Raw genomic sequence first — 17,840 nt, forward strand, 5'->3', positions numbered from 1 at the left:
CCCACGGCTTGAGTTCGATCCCAGCGGAAGCTGGCTTCAGGCAGCCGGCTCAGGTCAACTCGGCCTTCCATCCTCCCGAGGTTGGTAAAATGAGTACCCAGCTAGCTGGAGGGAAAGGGAATAACGGCCAGGGAAGGCAACGGCAAACCACCCCGCTATAAGGCCTGCCAAGAAAACGGCAGCTGGCGTCCCTCCAAGAGTCAGTAATGACTCAGCGCTTGCACGAGAGGTTCCTTTCCTTTTCCATACCAGCACTTCGTTAAACTATGGAATTTTCAAGGCCAAGCAAAGCTTACGCAAGTGTGCAACTTTTTGGTAAAAAAGCCTTCGCTGGAGAAAGGTCTAGACGGAGAGCTACCTGCTTACAGCTTTACTTCCTTTTTACACAAACAACAAGCGCTCTGCAAAATAATTCCACAGCTCAATTATGCAGATGTGCCCAAGGGGAGCTACAAACCAAGAGATGAATTATTCCCCTCTCCCCCACCCCCACCCCAGCACACAAAACACACTGAGGGATGCAAGTACAACCAGGCCCTGGACAAGTGGCTTTATTGACTTGATTTCAGCAGCAACTTGGACACTCCACTGGGGGAGAAGGTCACAGCAACCAGAAGGTGGGGGGGAGGAAGTGGGAAGGAACTTAAATATCTGGCCTGAGAAGGGGGATGGCTGCCTGCATCGTGCGCGACGGGCAAAGAGGCAGCCCCAGGGAGAGTGCGGCCCCAGCCCAGGAGGGCCTGGGCAGCAGCCATTACGAGTCCTCGGCCACAAAGGCCTGCTGGGCGTTGGGGAACCGCTGGGGAGTGAAGCTCGCATCAGCTTGCAGCCGCTTCTGCAAATCGGATTTCAGCTGGAAGAGAAGAGCAGAGGGGAGGAGGAGGGGGGGGCATGAGCTTGGGGTGACCCCAAATCCCCCAACTGGGGGTGGGGAGAGGCAACATTTGCTGGGAGGCAAAGGAAGACGCCTGCCTGCCGACCCGTCCCTCACCTGCTGTCGGTAGCCTTCCTGCAGCGCCGGCTCGGCGAGGTCCCGGCTCAAGCTCTCGGCGCTCGTCAGAGGTTTCACGCCGGCGGCTTTGGCAGCTTTGTTGACCGCCTCAGACAGCAGCAGCTGGGGGCCGTCGCCCTGCATCGTCTGCGGCGCAAGGGAGAGGCTGAGCGGGGGGCCCCACAGGTGCCTGAGGCCCTGATCCGAGGCCCTCGGGGAGGGGGGGAGGGGGCCGAGCACCTGGAAGCGGCCCACGAGGCCCCGGGCCGAAAAGGGCAGCCCCCGACCAAAGGCTGCAAGGGCTGCTTCAGCAGCGCGCCAGTCCCACCGCTCGGGCCTAGGCCGCCCCTCCCGGCCCCGGGCAGGCCGCTCTCACCTTGCGCCGCTTCGCGGGCATGCCGCTCAAGTAGGCATCGCTGAGGGGCGGCTGCTGCTTGAGCTTGCGCTGGCTCTGGATGTCCTCCCGGATGATGGGCACCCACTCCTGGGGGAAGCAAGAGGGAGAGGCCGGGGCCGTGAGCAACCCCACAGCATGCCCTGCAGCGGGCGCGAGCCCTCCGCCGCCCCCACCGCCCCCTTCTCTCTCCCAGGGAACTCACGGGGGGCACCGCCGCAGCCCAGGGCTCCGCGTCGGGGGCAGGGGGCTCTCCTTGCGGCTCCTCGTGCTCCGGCTCCCCTCGCTGCTGGGGCATGGCCTCCTCCGCCGTGGTGGCCGGGGCCGGGGAGGCGGCACTGTCGCGCTGGAAGACAGGGACAAGAGAACGGGCGCGTCCAAGAGACCTCACTGCAGCGCACCCGCTCCCCACGCTCTTCCGAGAGGGGCAGGGCCCGCCCTTCGCACACACAGAGAGGTGCCGGGCTCCCTGGCTGCCATCGCGACTGGGGGAGAGGGAAAGAGCCGGAGCTCAAAACCCAGCACAGACCAAGGGTGGGACACTGCAGGAAGCAGCTCCTCGCGTCTCTCGGTTGCCTCTTGGGGCGCTGGTAGCTAAGAGGCTGAGCTGTGGAAGCAAGACGCCGCTGGGGCCAACGCTTGCCTCCACCCCACACTGGTCCATTAGATGGCCGGGGGCAAGGCAGCCAATCTGCGAGAGGGGACCATGAGGACGCGCCTGCCCCTGGCCGGGCTCCCATAAAGATCCCTGGTGATTGACACACAGCAACTCTAGGAATGGGCATTTGGATACGAAGGGTTACCGTACAGCCCCTTCCCCTCTCTGCCATCCCCCCCCCAAACATACACACAGAGCCTCCAGCCTTCCCACGTCAGCCCCTCCCCTCCTGCTCCTGCATACCTGCAGGGTTTCAGGCAGCTGCTCTGCAGCCTGGAGGTCCATGGGCTCTTCAGGAGCAGGCTGAGAAGGGAGGGCAGGGGGAGAGAAGGGAACGCATCAGGGCCTGTCCAGCCCCTTTACAACATGCCCATCCCCACAACCGCCCTCCCCAGGCCAAGCTGCTCTGCACCAGCCCCAAACCTCCAGCCGGCAGCCCCCTCGAGCCAGGACTCGCTCCCTGCCACCACCACGGCCGTCCCCTCTGGCTCTGCAGGCTGGCAAGCGGCACGACGTTTTAACCCGAGTGGGTCGAGGAGCGAAGGGAAGCCCCCTGCGCTCCCACCTCTTTCCTCTGGGTGTGCGGACCACGAGCGGCTCAGCCGTAAACCCAAGGGCCCTACTGCGAACCCTGCTCTGCTGCCCCCTATCCAAGCCGACGGCTGCCCGAGAGCCTTACCTGTGGCGGATCGCCCACCCGGCGCACGTAGTGCAGGATCTGCTCCTCTGTGACGGGCATGTGCTCCAGGATGTCCTGCAGGCGCATGCTCATCATGGTGGTGAGCCAGCTCACCAGGGACGGGTTCATGTCCGCCGACATCCGCCTCTGGCGCCGGGATGGGCCAAGGACAAGGGGGGGGGGGTGAGAAAGGGCCATCAGGACTAGGAAGGAAAACCGCTCTCTTTCACAGCAGGGGCGGCTGCTGCTCATGAGCTCCCCCTCGTTGCAATGGGCTCCAGCACCTGCACAGTGTGGAGAGTGTGGACAGGGAGACCTTTTTCTCCCTCTCCCGTAATACTAGAACCCAATAGGGTCATGCCACGAAACTGATCGGTGGGAGATTCAGGAGGGTTAAAAGGAAGGGCTTCTTCACACAGCGCAGAGTTCAATTATGGAACTCACTACCACAAGGTGTAGTGACGGCCACCAATTTGGATGGCTTTAAAAGGCGGGATACATTCCTGGAGACAAAGGCTATCAATGGCTACTAGCCCTGATGGTTGTGTGCTATCTATGTACCCAGGGCTGCTGGGGAACATGGGCGGGAGGGTGCTGTTGCACCACGTCCTCCTTGTTGGTCCCTGGCCGATGGCTGCTTGGCCACTGTGGGAACAGGGTGCTGGACTAGATGGACCCTCGGTCTGATCCAGCCGGGCACTTCTGACGTTCTTACACACACCCCACATGGGGGAGGAAAACAAATCCCCAGCCACCCGCGGGAACGGGGAAGCCCGAAGCCAGGCCAGCCAAAACGGGGCACGGCCGTCCGCCCACTCACAATGCGGTCGCTGATGACGGTGGTCAGGGCTGCCTGCTCGCCTCGCAAGCAGTAGAGGTTCAGCGCCAAGCACTCAAACAGGCCCTGGTTGCACAGCTCCAGCAGCCGGTACCCAAAGGTGTTATCTGGAGGAGGAGGAGGAGCAGGAGGAGGAGTCATACGAGGGGGTCGGAGGGGACGGAAGGGCCCCTCGGACGCCCCAGGAGGGAGCTCTGCCCTCGGCCTACCTGCGCAGTGCAGGATGTGCGTGGCGATGCGGTTGAACTGCTCCTGCAAGAACTCCAGGTTGGAGCGGGTGATGTCGACGCCGTCGTGGACTCGGACAGAGGCCTGGGGGGGGGAGGAGGGGAGCCAGGGGGGAGAGCAAGGTCAGGCCGGAGACCGGGAATGCAAGCAGAGAGTCCGCACGGAAGCGTGGGGCTGCAGACGCGTTTGCACATCGCCAGGATTGCGTCTGCCGGTATTCTACGGATGCACAAACACCACCACCACCCGCAGAAGGGGGCCGTGGTTACAAAATCCAGTTTCCAGAGAATCTGGGTTTATTTTTAGCTTATTTTTGAAATGAAGTTTCTAGCCCTTAAGGTTGAGCCAGTGGCTGAAAGGACGTGCCGGGCAAGAAGGGTGGCAGAAGATTTCCAACTGTTCAGGCGAAGGATTCCGTCTGCCACACTGCTCCTTGCTGAGCAAAGATATGAGGACGTCTCCCCCTTCCCCCCGGCACCTTTAGGATACCTAACTTATGGAAAGTTGCAGAATCCTGCATTGTAGGGCGTCATTTCAACTCCCTGCCCCTTTTTTGTAAGAGCACACAGGTCTGCCCATGATTGTGGACGTGTAGGACGAACGCTCTTCCCCGGGCAGCCCAACCGTCCCAATGGGCCCGCGAGACGTTACGGAAGAGGCCGGGGCCCTTCTGAGCCGCTCCACAGCTCCGCCTCTGAGAGGACAAGAGGGGGCTGGCTCCCATGCCCTAGCCCACGCCCACACGCTGCTGCTGATGCATGGGAGGAGGGGGAGGGGGGAGGGAGGGAGGGGGGCTGTGCAGATTGAGGGGGAGGGAAGCGAAACTTACAAAACTCTCCCGGATGTACTCCTCCAAGCCGTCAATCAAATGGTTAGTGGCCATCTGGAAGAGAGGAGGGGGGCGTTAGCGAGCGCAAGAGGAGCGGGAGTGATGGGGCTGGGGGGGCGGGGAGGTTGCCTCACCCGGACGTTGCGCTCGGTGGGCTCCTGGCCGTGCAGGTACTCCTCGCGGAAGAAGTGGCTGAGCTGGGGCTGGATCCGCTGCAGGGGCTGGAACTGCCCGTGCAGGAGCATCACCACGTCCACCATGGAGAAGTTCTGGCAGATCAGAGAAAGCAGGTCGCCAAAGAAGCCTGGGGGGAGAGGACAGGCACAGAAGTGAAGAGGCAGCCGGGCGGGGGGGGGGGGGCGGGGGGGAGGAGGGCTGCCAACCCTCCCCTCCGGCCCGCCGTTCAACCTGAGATGGCCTCTTCCGGGCCCAGGGCCAGAGTGCCGTCGGAAGAGCAAAGGGCCCCAGGAAGGAAGAGCACAGCGGCGCTCACGCCTGGCCAGGGAGAAGGGAGCGGGGCGAGTCAGGAGCTGCCCCCCCCATCCTTCCATCGGTCCAGTGGTGAGAGGTCTCCTGGCATGATGCCTGCGACGGGGGCAAGGGAGCGGCCAAGAGGCCGAGCTGGAAGCCAGGCGGTCCCATTTCTAATCTTGCCTCCGCTAGGAGTGCATTATCAGGAGAGCCTGAACTCCCCACCTGCAATAAGGCTGGCCTGCCTGAAAGGGCAGAGAAAGGGAAGCCTCAAGACCCCGGAACCATCATCGCAGCAGCAGCACCAGCACCGTCCTCTCTAGGAGGTGGGCTGAGCACTGCGGCTGCTGGAAAATGAGGGCGGAAGGCGGGAGGATCAGAGGGACGGGGCTGCCACGAACAAGGACAGCCATGATGGGGGGATTCCTTTGTGTCGCAGCCCACCTCTCCACACAGGAAAGAGGAGAGGAATAGTCCCTGGAAGGGGCCTCAGAGGTCATCCAGTCCAACCCATAGCCAGGGCAGGAAACCCCCTGCCAGGGCATTCTCAACAGCTGGCCACCCGGGCTCTGATTTAAAAGCTCTGAAAAAAGAAGAGCCCACGGGCTTCCAGGCCTCTGGGAAGCAGAGTATCCTGCCCGTCGGAGGGCGAGGCATTGGGACCATCGTGGGCAGAAGGCCGCCGGCCGGCCGTGTCAGAGGGTCCCCCCTTACCGAGGGCCCCTTCCGTGCCGGGCTCAAAGATATTGCTGGTGCCGCTCAGGCGCTGGATGAAGTCGGCGATGCTCTCGGTGCTGCCCTGCTGGGCGCTGAGCGAGCCCATCATGGAGGAGAGCACCCCCTGGACCACGCTGGTGAAGAACTCCAGCGGCAGCGCCTCCGCCGGCCCACGCCCGTTGCTGCCGCCGCCGCCGCCGCCACCGGCCACACTGGCTGGTGGCGCCTCCGTGCCGCTTTGGGGAGGAGGGGGAGGGGGCGGTGGGGGAGGGGGAGACGCCGCCGGCTGCGGTGGGGGCGAAGCCTGCTCAGGAGGGGGCGGGGCAGCCGCCCCCATCTGCGTCGCCTGGGGAGAGAAAGAGGGGGGAGCTCAGAGGCGGGCCCAGTGTTCCAAAGCCCCCACAAAGGCTTCTGGGACGGCGCCTGCTCACGTGAGCAAGAAGAAGGCATGATGGGAAACGCTGAAGGGGCTGCCGTGGGGTGCCAGGGGCCCATTGGATTTGGCCACTAGCCATCTGGAGCAAAACAGCCTGAGGTAACGCTGGCCCCAAGAAGCTACTTTCTCCCACGACGGCTCGAGGGCCCGGCAGCATCATCCACAACGGGAAAAGCAGAGCCGACAGGGAAACGCCGTTTGCACGGCCAACGCCGCCCCGCTGCAGCCACCGCCAGGCTTCCGCCCACGGCTTCCTCAGCCTCTTCTCAATCACCCTCCCCTTTAAAGGATCTCCCGGAATCATTTGCAACATGCTGCAGTTCCAGGGCAGTCCTTCCCCCTCCCCAAAACGGACAAAGGCGGGCAACAGCGGGCCAATTCCTTGCCCAAACTGGCTTCCATTGTGAAGAATGAACCGAGGCTTGAAACCAAGACGCTAACTGCAAGGCCGCCTTTGCTGCCCTCCCACCCGCACCCGTTCACACATTTCCCCATATATTTTAAAAAGCCCGAGAGAAGCCACACCTCCACCAAGACCCGCTCCCCGGCCTGGCAACGCAGCGTCCCTTTTTGCCAGGCCCTGAGGGGTTTTGACGGCTCAGCTCACCTGGAGGAAGTCCGTCATGCCTTGCAGGAAGGCCGGGACGCCCGGCATGGCCACCGTGATGGTGGGGGAGCCCACGCCCGCCACCCCGGCCATGCTGGAGCCCGCCGCTCCCAGGATGTTGCCCAGCAGCTGAGAGAACTGGAGCTCGGCAGCCGCCGTCGGAGGCTGGCCAGAGGGGAGGGGCCCCCCGGGGGCCCCCGCCGAACTGCCCCCCGCAGCGGTGGTGGCCGTGTTGGTCGTGCCGGCGCTGGCTGAGGCGGTGGGCGGGGAGGCGGAGTTGCTGGGGCTGAAGGTCGCTTGGGTGCTGACGGAGGAGGAGGAGGGCGGCCCGCTGCCCTGAGCTGGGGAAGGAAGACCGAGAGGGCTGCTGGGCAAACAGAAGAGACGACACCTGGTCCGTCACGGACCCGCCTCCCAGGTGCCCCCACTGACCTTGCACGGGGGTCTCCGACGGCTCAACTCCTGCCCAAAGGGCATCAACCACAAAGCCAATTTTAATAGTTGCCTTCCAGCTGGCCAGCTACTAATCCCACACCCACCCTGGCCCGGTTTGTCCCTAATGCTAACCCGTGGCCTGGGTTGTCGGCTGGTGCAAAGCCCGCCGCGCGTGCGCCCGTGGCCTGGTTTACCCATGCTATAACCCCTGGTTTATTTAACCCACGGCGTGGCCTGCTCCAAGTTTGCCTGGCAGACGGTTGAACCAACTGGTTCGTTTCCTCAGTCCCTGGGTTGTTTATTCCCCTCTTTCTCCCGCTCCAGAACACTTCTGTGGTGGTTGTAGGGTGCTGGCATGTCGAATGGCTGGATTTTTTACTGCTTTTGCTGTGCTGCCTTTGCAGACGGGTGAAACAAACCATGGTTTAAACAACCCAGAGTTCACTATCCAGCAACGACAACAAACCAGCAGTTGTTCCTTTCCTGGGTTGAGGCACCTCAACCATTGGGAATGGAGGGGGGGGATGCACAAAAGCTGGGAAGCAGGCCGTGGGCAGGGCTGTCTGGGGGACCCCAGATGGCCAGGCTGAGGATTCCGGAGGGGCGGATTTGGCCCCCGGGCCCGAGGTTGTGCACCCCCATTTGGAACTGTGCTCTGGACAAGGCGGCCGAGGGATTTACACCCACCCAGACACCCACCCACCCACCCCACCCACAGGGAAGCAGCCCCCATCACCTGGAGGCTCTTCCCCCGCCCCATTTTTTGCCACCCACCTACTATCACCGGCTGCATGAGCAGCTGCCCCACCAAGCCACTGATCATCTGGGCCAATGAAGCGTTCCCGCCCAAGCCGGGCGCCTGAAAGAGAAGCACAGGAAGAGGAAAGGTTTTCCAGGGCAGGGCAGGGCAGGGGGAGAACGGCCCTGCCCACATGGCCCGCGAGGCCTCCCCTCCCCCATCGCCCCCACCGTGCGCTCACCCCTTGTCCCGGAGCCTGGGGCGACCCAGGGTGAGTGGGCCGGACGGAAGGCGCGGAGGGCCGGGCGATCACGACGCGCGTCGGAGCCGACGGAAAGCTGGGGACTTGCTGGCCTAGGAGGCGGGAAAAGGGGACTCGGTCGCACGGGGAATCCGGGCACAGCTCTCCGGATCACCAAAGGGGGGGGCGGAGGAGGGACCAACCCCCGTCCTCTGCCGGGTGCTTCCGCCCTGTCACCTCCCCCCACCCCGCCGGCCTGGGGGGGGTTACCTGCAGCGGCAGCAGAGGCAGCCGCAGCCATGGCTTGCTGCGTGATCTGATGGGCCACCGCCTGCATGAACTCCGGCGGGAGGCTGGGGAGCGGCAGGTGAGCGGCGGCAGCGCCTGGAGGGGAAAGAGGGCGAGCTCAGGAGGCCCGGCCACAGGCGGCCCACAGCCCCGCCGGCTGGCCATGCGGCCCGTTCAGCCCCCGCCTCGCCCAGTGCCGGAGGCCTCCGTTCCCCTTACCCATTCCTTGGGCGTGCCCGGTCGGCCCGGCCGGTCCGGTGGGCGGCACTCCGCCAGAGGCGCTCCCTCCCATCGAGGAGCCGGAATCTGAGGAGGGGGAGAAGCCAGGCAGCTGCTGAGGAAAAGCTGAGCGCCGGAGCCCGCGTTTGGCAGACAGACGGTCCCGGGTTCTAGTTCCGGCACCTCTGGGAAGGGCTTGGAAAATCCCTGCCTGTAACCCTGGAGAGCTGCTGCTGCCGGTCAGGGTAGGCAGGGACTGAGCGGGGCGGACCAGGGGCTTGACTCGGAAGGAGGCTCCTTCCGGTGTTTCCGAAGCAGGCGACATCGGGGCTGTGGGTAAATTGGGAGCCTGCAGTTCCCGTCGTCCTTCACCACTGCCTGTGCTGGCAAGGGCTGATGGGAACTGTAGTCCACCCACCAACACCCCTGTGCTAAAGCCCTGGTCGCTACATGGAAGCTCCGAGTCTGGGAGGAGCCGACTGCTGAGAAGCAGGAGCTGGGGACAGATCGCGGGGAGGGGGCCGCTGGGCACGGCTTGTGGGCCACCGGGACGGATCCAGCCAGCCCCCACGGGAGCGAGGGAGGGGGGGGTGGATGGAGCTGGCCAGGTCTCTGGCAAGGCTGCTGCTGCTGCTGCTGTTCTTAGGCTTTCGTTTGAAATAAATCCATATTGCCCCCATCGAAAGATCACTTTGCACTCGCACGGCTCCTTTAAGGCCCTCAAAGCCGCTCCCCTGGCCTCATGCCGGGACCATCCTCAACACAACCCTATAAGGTAGGTCAGCACAGCCCTCCTTGCATCTCGTCAAACCCGCCTGGGAGGAGAAGAGTTTGTCAAAGAGCACCTGGGTCAGCTTGGGGTCCTCCCAACACGTCCGGCGGCAAGTCCCAGAACCCCTGACCCTGCCTTGGCCACGCTGGCTGCCTGGGACTGATGGGAGTTGCAGTCCAGCACGTCCGGAGGGCGACAGGGAGGGGAAGGCTGTGACCTAGCCGGGTCACGGCGGAGGTGAGATTTGAACGGGCAGCTTCTCCGTTACACCAGCTCCTAAGGGGGCCTCGCGCCCCACAGAAAGGGGGCCTCCATGGCGGGGGCACCGACAGCCTCCGAGAACAGCAGGGGAAGAGGCACGAGGCATCTGGAAAACCTCTGGGGCCTGGCATCCCCCCCCCCGCCTGCCCAGCCCCAGCCCCAGTCCCTCCTACCCACCCCTCCCCCAAACAGCCGAACAAGAGAACCCTAGAAAGGCGCCAGCGTCCGCCCACCCCCAGGAAAAAAAAAAGAAAACCTTCCCCCCCCTTTCCTAGAAGAGGACGCCCCCCCACTCCCCCACCCCCGAAAGTACTCACCCTGTATGTTCATGTGCATCATGACCACGGGTTCCACCGTCTGGTGGGAGATGCGGATCACGCGGGGGTGGCCTGTCTGGGAGGCCTGCGTCTGAGTAGGGGCGGCCCCTGGGGCGGAGGGCGGAGCCGACCCCTCGGAAGGCCGGCCGGCCTCTGGCGTGCTGGAAGTGCACGGCTGGGAGGGGGCGACAGCCTGGGGGGGGGACGCGGAGCCTTCCGAGCCGGCCTGGGGGGCGCGGGCCCCGTTGCCCGTCATGGTGACCGTGGTGCCGACGTTAATCTGAGGCGAGACAGCGAGAGGCGGGCCGGTGAGGGACAAACAGGCCGGGGCTACAGCTGCCGACGCTGCTAGGAGGAAGGCAGAAGGGCCCCGGGAGCCCCCTCACCTGGATGGGGATGGCCGCCTGCTGCAGCACCATGGGGGCTGTGTAGTGGGACATGGGCCGCACCACATGGAGGTGGCGGGGGGCACTGCAGGAGAGGTTGCAGCGCAGGTCCGAGAGGGCGACAAAGGTGTTCCCCAGGAGGCGCAGCGACTCCCCCACCAGGTTGATCATCCGCTGGTCCTCTTCACGGCCTTCAGTCTGGCAAAAATAAAAAGGCAGGGAAATAAGAGCAAGCAGGCGCAAATTCCACCAGGAAGGAGAGAAGAGGGCCACAAGCAACAGAATCGGACTTTTAAAAATGCTCATGGCCTCACAGCCCAGGAGATGAGTGGGTAAATCAGAGCCATTCCACCAACCCGGCAGAACGTCGACTTCATTTTTTTCCTCTTCCCTCCCCATTCCTTCTTCCTTGTATGTCATGTCTTTTCTCTTATTATTATTTTTTGGGGATTATAAACTGCCAGGCAGGCACAGTCTTGTTTACTGATTGATTCTAAACCACTCAAGGAGCCTTTTTTTTTTGGCTGGGAAGTAGGATAAAAATACTACAAATAAGTAAATAAAGACCAAGAGAGGGGCTGAGAAAGCAGCTTGGGGGCACCTCGCACAGCAACACGGCTGAAGCTAAACACGTGTGGGCCTGATCTGAGGAAGGGGAAAGGAAGACGGCCTGCCACCAGAAGAGGAGACTGCGAGGAGCCCCAGGATAGAACGAGAGAGAATCAGTCATTTCAAATGACCAGCAGGAGCAGTTGCCAGAGAGAGCCACCCAGTCAGACAGAGTGAAGCTGGCTGTTCCCATCCACCCCCATTCTGACAGCTGCCACGCGATACGTGGACCGGGCCACCTGTCTTCCCACGTTTCTCTCTCTCCCTTTCCCAACAAAGAGGGCTGCCTCAAAAGCAAAGGAATGGAAGAGGACAGGTGAATTACCCTACCCTGAGAAGGGGGGCAGAGATGCTCCCCGTGGGCCTCTTTTACAGCCCGGCAACGTGGAAGGCCATAATAAGGTGCCTCTGAGCATGTGCAAAACGCCCTTGCTTCCCAAGAAGCAACCACCGGCAGCCTCCACATGGACTACTAACATCCAAGCCACAACTGCCAGTCCCAGCGTTTATTTTACAGCACAGTAAGAAAGGGGAGGGGGCAGGAGAAAGTAGGGTGACCCTATGGAAAGGAGGACCGGGCTCCTGTATCTGTAACAGTTGCATAGGGAAGGGAATTTCAGCAGGTGTCATTTGTATGGATGCAGCACCTGGGGAAATTCCTTTTTCTATGCAACTGTTAAAGATACAGGAGCCCGGTCCTCCTTTTCACATGGTCACCCTAGGAGAATGGAACTCTGTGTGGGCTGACTGTTTACTGGACGGGGTTTTACAGACTGTTGGGCAGTATAAAAATGTAAGGAAGAAAGAAATAAAGATGGATGTGACAGGAAACCCCCTGGGAGTGAAGACAAAACCGACTCCGCCGTGATGTGGGACACCCTGAAACTAGGGGCGCTGCCGGTTCCCCTCCACCCCACCACCCTGCCACGGGACGCTGCCCCCGCCCCACTTACGTTATTGTTGTAGTCGGCGGTGCCGGCGGTGCCCAGGATCTCCTCGTACCTCTGCAGGAAGGGCTGGAGCCGGCTCTCCACCCCACGCAGCTCGCCCAGCACCTCCACGTACTCGCCTGGCGACGGGTGGCTGTGAGGGAGAGGCGAGGACGCTCAGCCGTTGCTGGGGCCCTGGCCAAAGAGACAGCCGGCCACCCATCCCCGGCCCTGCCCAGTAATCCCCCTTGCCCCTCCCTACATCCTGGCCAGGAACACATCGCGGCTACTGCTCAGGACAAGGGAGGCCCAGGGCCCTGGCCCCAGCCTCCAGGTTGGCCTTGGTCCAACGCCCCTCCCTGCAAAACGGGCCCAGGCCTTACTTGGGGGCGGCAGCCTCGGCCGCGGGGGGCGGCTCGGTCCCGGACGGGGGCGTCTCCTCCGCAGGCGTGGGCTCGCTGGGAGGCTCGGATTCCGCGCCCTCCATCGGTTCCCGTTCCGCGTGGCCGGCGGGCGCCGTCTCCTCGGGCCCTGATGCGGCTTGGCCGTTGGCGTGACCCTGGAGGGGAGAGGGGCATGCGACCGTCACGGCCCGGCGGCAGAGCCCCGCTCCGCATCCACGCGCCCCTCCTCGGTCCTCCCCGCCCCGCCCCCCGAGGGTAAAGCTTGGCTCACCTCCAGCCGGCCCAGGATGCCCTGGATGTCCCGCAGCATATGTTGGGCCATGACGAGACGGACGCGAGGCTCGCTCTGCAACAGACAGGAGAGTCAGGACCCCCTCCAGCCCCAGAAACCCCGCCTCAGACGAGACCCAAGCGGCCCTGCTCAGGGCCAAAGCCCCTCCTGTCCCCCCTTCAGACTGGCTCACGGGGGTCGCGGAACAAAGCGGTGCTCAGAGCCAGGGAGTCGGCAGCCACCCCCAATCCCCCCTCCCCAAACTGAGGGTCCCTCAAAGACACCCCCACCTTCGCAGCATGCCAGGAGGTGCCTTCCGCCAAGTCAGGCCTTCCGTCCACCAAGCCCCGCCTCCCCCTGGGGGGTGTGGCCCTTTAAGAGCTCCGGTCGGCAGCATCACAAGCCCACCTGGGCTTCTTTTTCATTTCTAAGCTGGAGGTGTCGAGGACGGAACCTGAAACCCCCTACGCACAGAGCGACGGGGCCGGCCGGCCCGCCACGGCAACAGCCCCGCCATCCCCCCCAAAGCGGGACCTCTTGCGGCGCCTCACCTCTGAACTCCCTCCCGCAGAGAGGCCTGCCAGAGCCTGCGCTCCCCGAGAGCCTTTAGGAGGCCAGGGGAGCCGCCTCCTTCCAAGTGGGCTTTTGGGACAGGAATGGAAATAGCTGGGGGCGGGGGCGTTGGATGGAAACATTTCGTGGCCTTTCTTGCTTTGTTCCTTGCATCTTACAAGGGTTTGAGTCACAGGACCTGCACAAGAGTTTCAGGGGTAAAGACTAGTCTCTTCCAGCAGGCCCACCCAGGTGAATTTTAAACCAAAGAATTTTAAGACGTTGCGATTGTTATTTTAATATTGCATTGGTTTTATATGCTCTTTTAACCAGTTTTTTTAAAATTGTATTGTATTTCATGTTGCTTCCTGCCTCGGTCCAGAGGGAGAGGCAGGTAAGAAATAAATTTCTTATTATTTTAATGATGTTGAGGCACAACACCTTGGGCAGGGTTTATTAGTAGTAGTAGTACCACGACTATCCTGACTTTTTCCCTCTTGCAAGGAACCGAAGATGGCTTGCATGGTCCTCCTTCCTCTCTCCATTTTATCCTCACAACAACCCTGTGAGGTAGGTTACGCGGAGAGTGGGCCCTAAGTCACCCAGTCAGCTTCATGAGGACTAGAAACCGGATCTATTTAATCCCCAGTCCAACACTGTAACCACTGCCCCACACTAGCTCTCTTTTACTCTGTAAACCCACAAAGGCACCAGACTGGGGGAAGCCGTGACCAATTTTTTAATATTATTTTAAAACCTCCTTTAGTGATCTTTCCAAAGATCAATGAGTGGAACGCTGAAACCACACATGCTGGGGGGGAAATCATTTGGCCACAAAAAAAAGAAAGAAAGGAACCCCCAAAATAGCAAAGGGGGGGGAAAGGCCAAAGGCAAGGGGTGGAACCAAAGACATTGCTTAGAAAATATTTGTCTTTGCCAACGCGATTCGGGCTGGTTTAAAGTCCTTCTTCAGGGCAATTCAAATAATTTCAGTTTCCTCTAGAGCAGCCTTCCTCAACCTGGGGCGCTCCAGATGTGTTGGACTACAACTCCCAGAATGCCCCAGCCAGCAGGCTGGGGCATTCTGGGAGATGCAGTCCAACACATCTGGAGCACCCCAGGTTGAGGAAGGCTGCTCTAGAGCAAAATGATCTCCTATGTGTGATGATCCTAGGAGATCATTTTGCTCTGGAGGAAACTGAAATTATTTGAATTTCCCTGAAGGACTTTAAACAACCCTGAATCGCGTTGGCAAAAACAACAAATATTTTCTGAAAAAAGCATTTGGACCTTTGCTTCCAGCACAATTTTTGCCGAAAGAAAATGGGGGGGTGGGGGGGGGGCGGGGCGGCAAGAGGCGGGGGGGGCTGCTCGCTTGTGCCACGCGAGAAGTTCCTGACCGAGGACGCCAGGTTTGACCCGTCAAATAAGAACCGTGGATTTCAAAGAGGAATTGACCAGCACGAAACACCAACGGCCGTGGCGCTCGCTCCAAAGAGTGGCCGTTTTCAGGTCGCTCCCAGCGGTCGTACTTTGCATTCGTGGCCGCAGGGAGGCCCCACCTTCCCAGAGTAAATGCCACAGACTCTGTGGCGCCCCCCGATGCCTAGGCATTGGTGACCTATCGGCTTCTTAAGAATGAGTGGCCTGGACCATGTGCAGAGTTCCTTTCCAATGGGAAAGCTGTCTTCAGGTACAGAGCAGAGCACCTCTCTGCTATTAAGGGAACAGTCCGTTGTCCCAAGGCTGGTCACGTATCAACACTTTTCCTTCTGCCTGAGTTGGGAGTGGGGGGGGCGCAAAGACTCCACGGACACTGCCCAGCCCAAGAAGTGAACCAGGATGAGACGGCAGGCACTCCCTGCACGGGGACGCATCTGTAAGGAAGGGGTACATTCATACTGGGAATGGCTGTTTTTAATATGTTAAATTATTTTATTGTTATGGTTTTAGGAGCGGAACAGATAAGCGGCCAGCTGCATGGGGGCGTTCTGGTACATCTTGGAACCGCTTGGGGCAAGGCCGACCGGGCCTTGAGCGAAAAATTAACATCTTTGGGGAAAGGTGTGAAAGATCTTCGCAGGGAGAGCCGAAGGGAGGGGGGAAGGAGTGAGAAAAGTATCTATAAAGGGTATTCTTTGAAAAGGGGTTTTGTTCTGAGCTGGCTGACATCACGGCTGGGCGATGTATGATTTTGCAACTTAGTTTTAGTTTGCTTGGTCTGGGTTCTTATATATATCTGCATGTTTTAATAGATTTAGAATGCTAATCCTGTGTATCCTACCCTTATCCTGAATAAATTTGGGCTTAACCCTCCAAACTGTGAGCTGTGTGCATTTGTTCCGGGGATCTGTGCAAAATCCAGTGGGAAAGCCAGCTTTGCTGGGGCGTGCTTCCTTTACAGCATCTACCCTAGGCTGGCTGGCTGGCTGGCAAGTTTGTTTGCAGGGCATGTGGTGGACAAGCCAAGGCAGAGGCAGGTCAACTCCCCAAACCCAGCAGCCGGGGAAATCGTCCTGCCCACCCCTGGCCCTCTTACTGAAGGGGCAAAGATGTCTGGGCCATTTGCATTCAAAGCGCATGCAAACAGAGCTACAACTACCACACATGTCAAATTGAGGCTAGCCGGCAACTGTGGGGCCAATGTGAGGTCTGTGTGTTTGTTTATTTATTATTTTATTTATTGCATTTCTATACTGCCCAATAGCCGAAGCTCTCTGGGCAGCTTCACGTTTCCTCTTGAAACCCTGCTCCTGTTCCACGATGCCAGCCAGAGAAGGCAGGGGAGGCATGATAGCACTCTCCAAATACTTAAAAAACTTGTCACACAGAGGAGGGCCAGGATCGCTTCTCGATCCTCACGGAGTGCAGGACTCGGAATAACGTGCTCAAGTTACAGGAAGCCAGATTTCGGCTGGACATCAGAAAAAACTTCCTGACTGTTAGAGCAGTACGACAATGGAACCAGTTACCTAGGGAGGTTGTGGGCTCTCCCACACTAGAGGCCTTCAAGAGGCAGCTGGACAACCATCTGTCAGGGATGCTTTAGGGTGGATTCCTGCATTGAGCAGGGGGTTGGACTCGATGGCCTTGTAGGCCCCTTCCGACTCTGCTATTCTATGATTCTATGATCAACAGACCGGGAAAGGAAAGAGTGGGAGCTCTCGGGACAGAGTAGCAGGCCAGGGGGGCTACTCCTAAGTGAAGCAGGGATGTTGCATGTGGGAGAAAAAGCGGCACAGCCAGTCAGCCTGACTGCTGCAGGGCTGGGGAGCAAAGGGGCCTCACTCCTGCCATGACTCCCAGGCCATCTCAGGCAGCACTGCAACAGAATGGAAGGGTTAACGGACTATGTGGCTGAAGTCAAATAACATGTCGACAAGAACAGGTCCCCTTGCACCACGCCAATAGAGTCTATATCTGAGCAACACTTCCAACGCTCCCAGAAAATTTGGGCAGGCACCACTTCAACAGTCTGTCAACATGTAACTATTTTCAGCAGGATCCCTTAATGAACTGCAAAACTCCCCCCCTCCCTCAAAAAACCCAAGCATCACTGAGATGCTCCTGAAATATAGTTAATGCCTCCCACATATTTTTAAACCACACACACACACGCACACAGGGCCTGTTCAAACAACGTATGAAGCCATGGTTAGGCTGCGAAACCTTTGTAGCAAATCTTTAGTGTGTTTAAACCGTGGTTATGTAGCTACCGTGGTCAGGAATGGTTCACATTACACATTAAGCCAGCCTTCCTCAACCTGGGGCGCTCCAGATGTGTTGGACTACAACTCCCAGAATGCCCCAGCCAGCTGGCTGGGGCATTCTGGGAGGTGCAGTCCAACACATCTGGAGCGCTCCAGGTTGAGGAAGGCTGCATTAAGCCAATGTTTAGCTTAACCACCATGGCTTAGCATGTTGTCTGAACAGGTTTTCTCTCTCTCTCTCTCTCTCTCACACACACACACACACACCCCAACAGATCTTTCAAACTTAAATTCCATCTTTCCCGCCCCGCTTGTACCTGTATGGGAGCCTGGTCCATATTTATATGAACGTCCACAGATGATCCATCGCTCTTTGGAAAGCAGGGGGTGAGAAAAGGAAGAGACAGGGGAAATAAATTAAAAAGAAACAAAACGAAAGAAAAGATGGGAGAGAGGAGATGAAAGAGAAAAGAGAAAAACAAAATGGAGCAGAAAGAAAGGCAAGGAAACACCGGGGGCCCCAAGCAGTAGATAGATAATCATCCAGGGATCCCACCCTACCCTCGAGGTCCCTTCTAACATTACACAGAACTTGCCAGGTATTTTCATTTAGCAATGGTAACACCTGTATACGGGAATTTATGTCCCATGATATTCCCTCTTGGACAGACATATCATTACACAGTATTGAAATGTTATTCAAGACTGCGTGTGCAGGCTATGCAAAGGGGAAAAAGATATACTGTGCTGCAGCAATTCAACTTCTGCGCCGGGGGAGGCAGCAATCTGAGATCTGTACCAATGGTAACATTTGGCATGGTTTCGTCTTGTTCGTCACCAGAACAGGCACTAAAAACCC

The 17,840-nt window shown here is 59.6% G+C and overlaps 1 protein-coding gene across 3 annotated transcripts in view; it reads right to left on the reverse strand.

Moving 5' to 3' along the window:
- Positions 1-519: 519 nt before the first annotated feature.
- Positions 520-17,840, reverse strand: part of BAG6 (BAG cochaperone 6) — a 32,139-nt gene continuing 14,818 nt past the window's right edge. For all 3 annotated transcript variants that reach the window (XM_063122368.1, XM_063122367.1, XM_063122369.1), the window contains exons 5-26: positions 17,299-17,352; positions 12,720-12,794; positions 12,428-12,603; positions 12,069-12,198; positions 10,507-10,704; positions 10,121-10,400; positions 8,771-8,857; positions 8,534-8,647; positions 8,264-8,376; positions 8,058-8,142; positions 6,849-7,189; positions 5,803-6,151; positions 4,752-4,921; positions 4,618-4,671; positions 3,770-3,872; positions 3,543-3,667; positions 2,723-2,869; positions 2,287-2,346; positions 1,591-1,731; positions 1,368-1,475; positions 992-1,138; positions 520-853 (exon numbers count right to left, since the gene is read on the reverse strand). In XM_063122368.1, coding sequence (XP_062978438.1) covers positions 755-853; positions 992-1,138; positions 1,368-1,475; positions 1,591-1,731; positions 2,287-2,346; positions 2,723-2,869; positions 3,543-3,667; positions 3,770-3,872; positions 4,618-4,671; positions 4,752-4,921; positions 5,803-6,151; positions 6,849-7,189; positions 8,058-8,142; positions 8,264-8,376; positions 8,534-8,647; positions 8,771-8,857; positions 10,121-10,400; positions 10,507-10,704; positions 12,069-12,198; positions 12,428-12,603; positions 12,720-12,794; positions 17,299-17,352 — 3,156 coding nt within the window. In that variant the 3' untranslated portion in view covers positions 520-754. The remainder of the gene's footprint in view (positions 854-991; positions 1,139-1,367; positions 1,476-1,590; positions 1,732-2,286; positions 2,347-2,722; positions 2,870-3,542; positions 3,668-3,769; positions 3,873-4,617; positions 4,672-4,751; positions 4,922-5,802; positions 6,152-6,848; positions 7,190-8,057; positions 8,143-8,263; positions 8,377-8,533; positions 8,648-8,770; positions 8,858-10,120; positions 10,401-10,506; positions 10,705-12,068; positions 12,199-12,427; positions 12,604-12,719; positions 12,795-17,298; positions 17,353-17,840) is intronic.

Source organism: Elgaria multicarinata, chromosome 3 (genome assembly GCF_023053635.1).
Source record: "Elgaria multicarinata webbii isolate HBS135686 ecotype San Diego chromosome 3, rElgMul1.1.pri, whole genome shotgun sequence".
NCBI classification, from domain to species: Eukaryota; Metazoa; Chordata; class Lepidosauria; order Squamata; family Anguidae; genus Elgaria; species Elgaria multicarinata.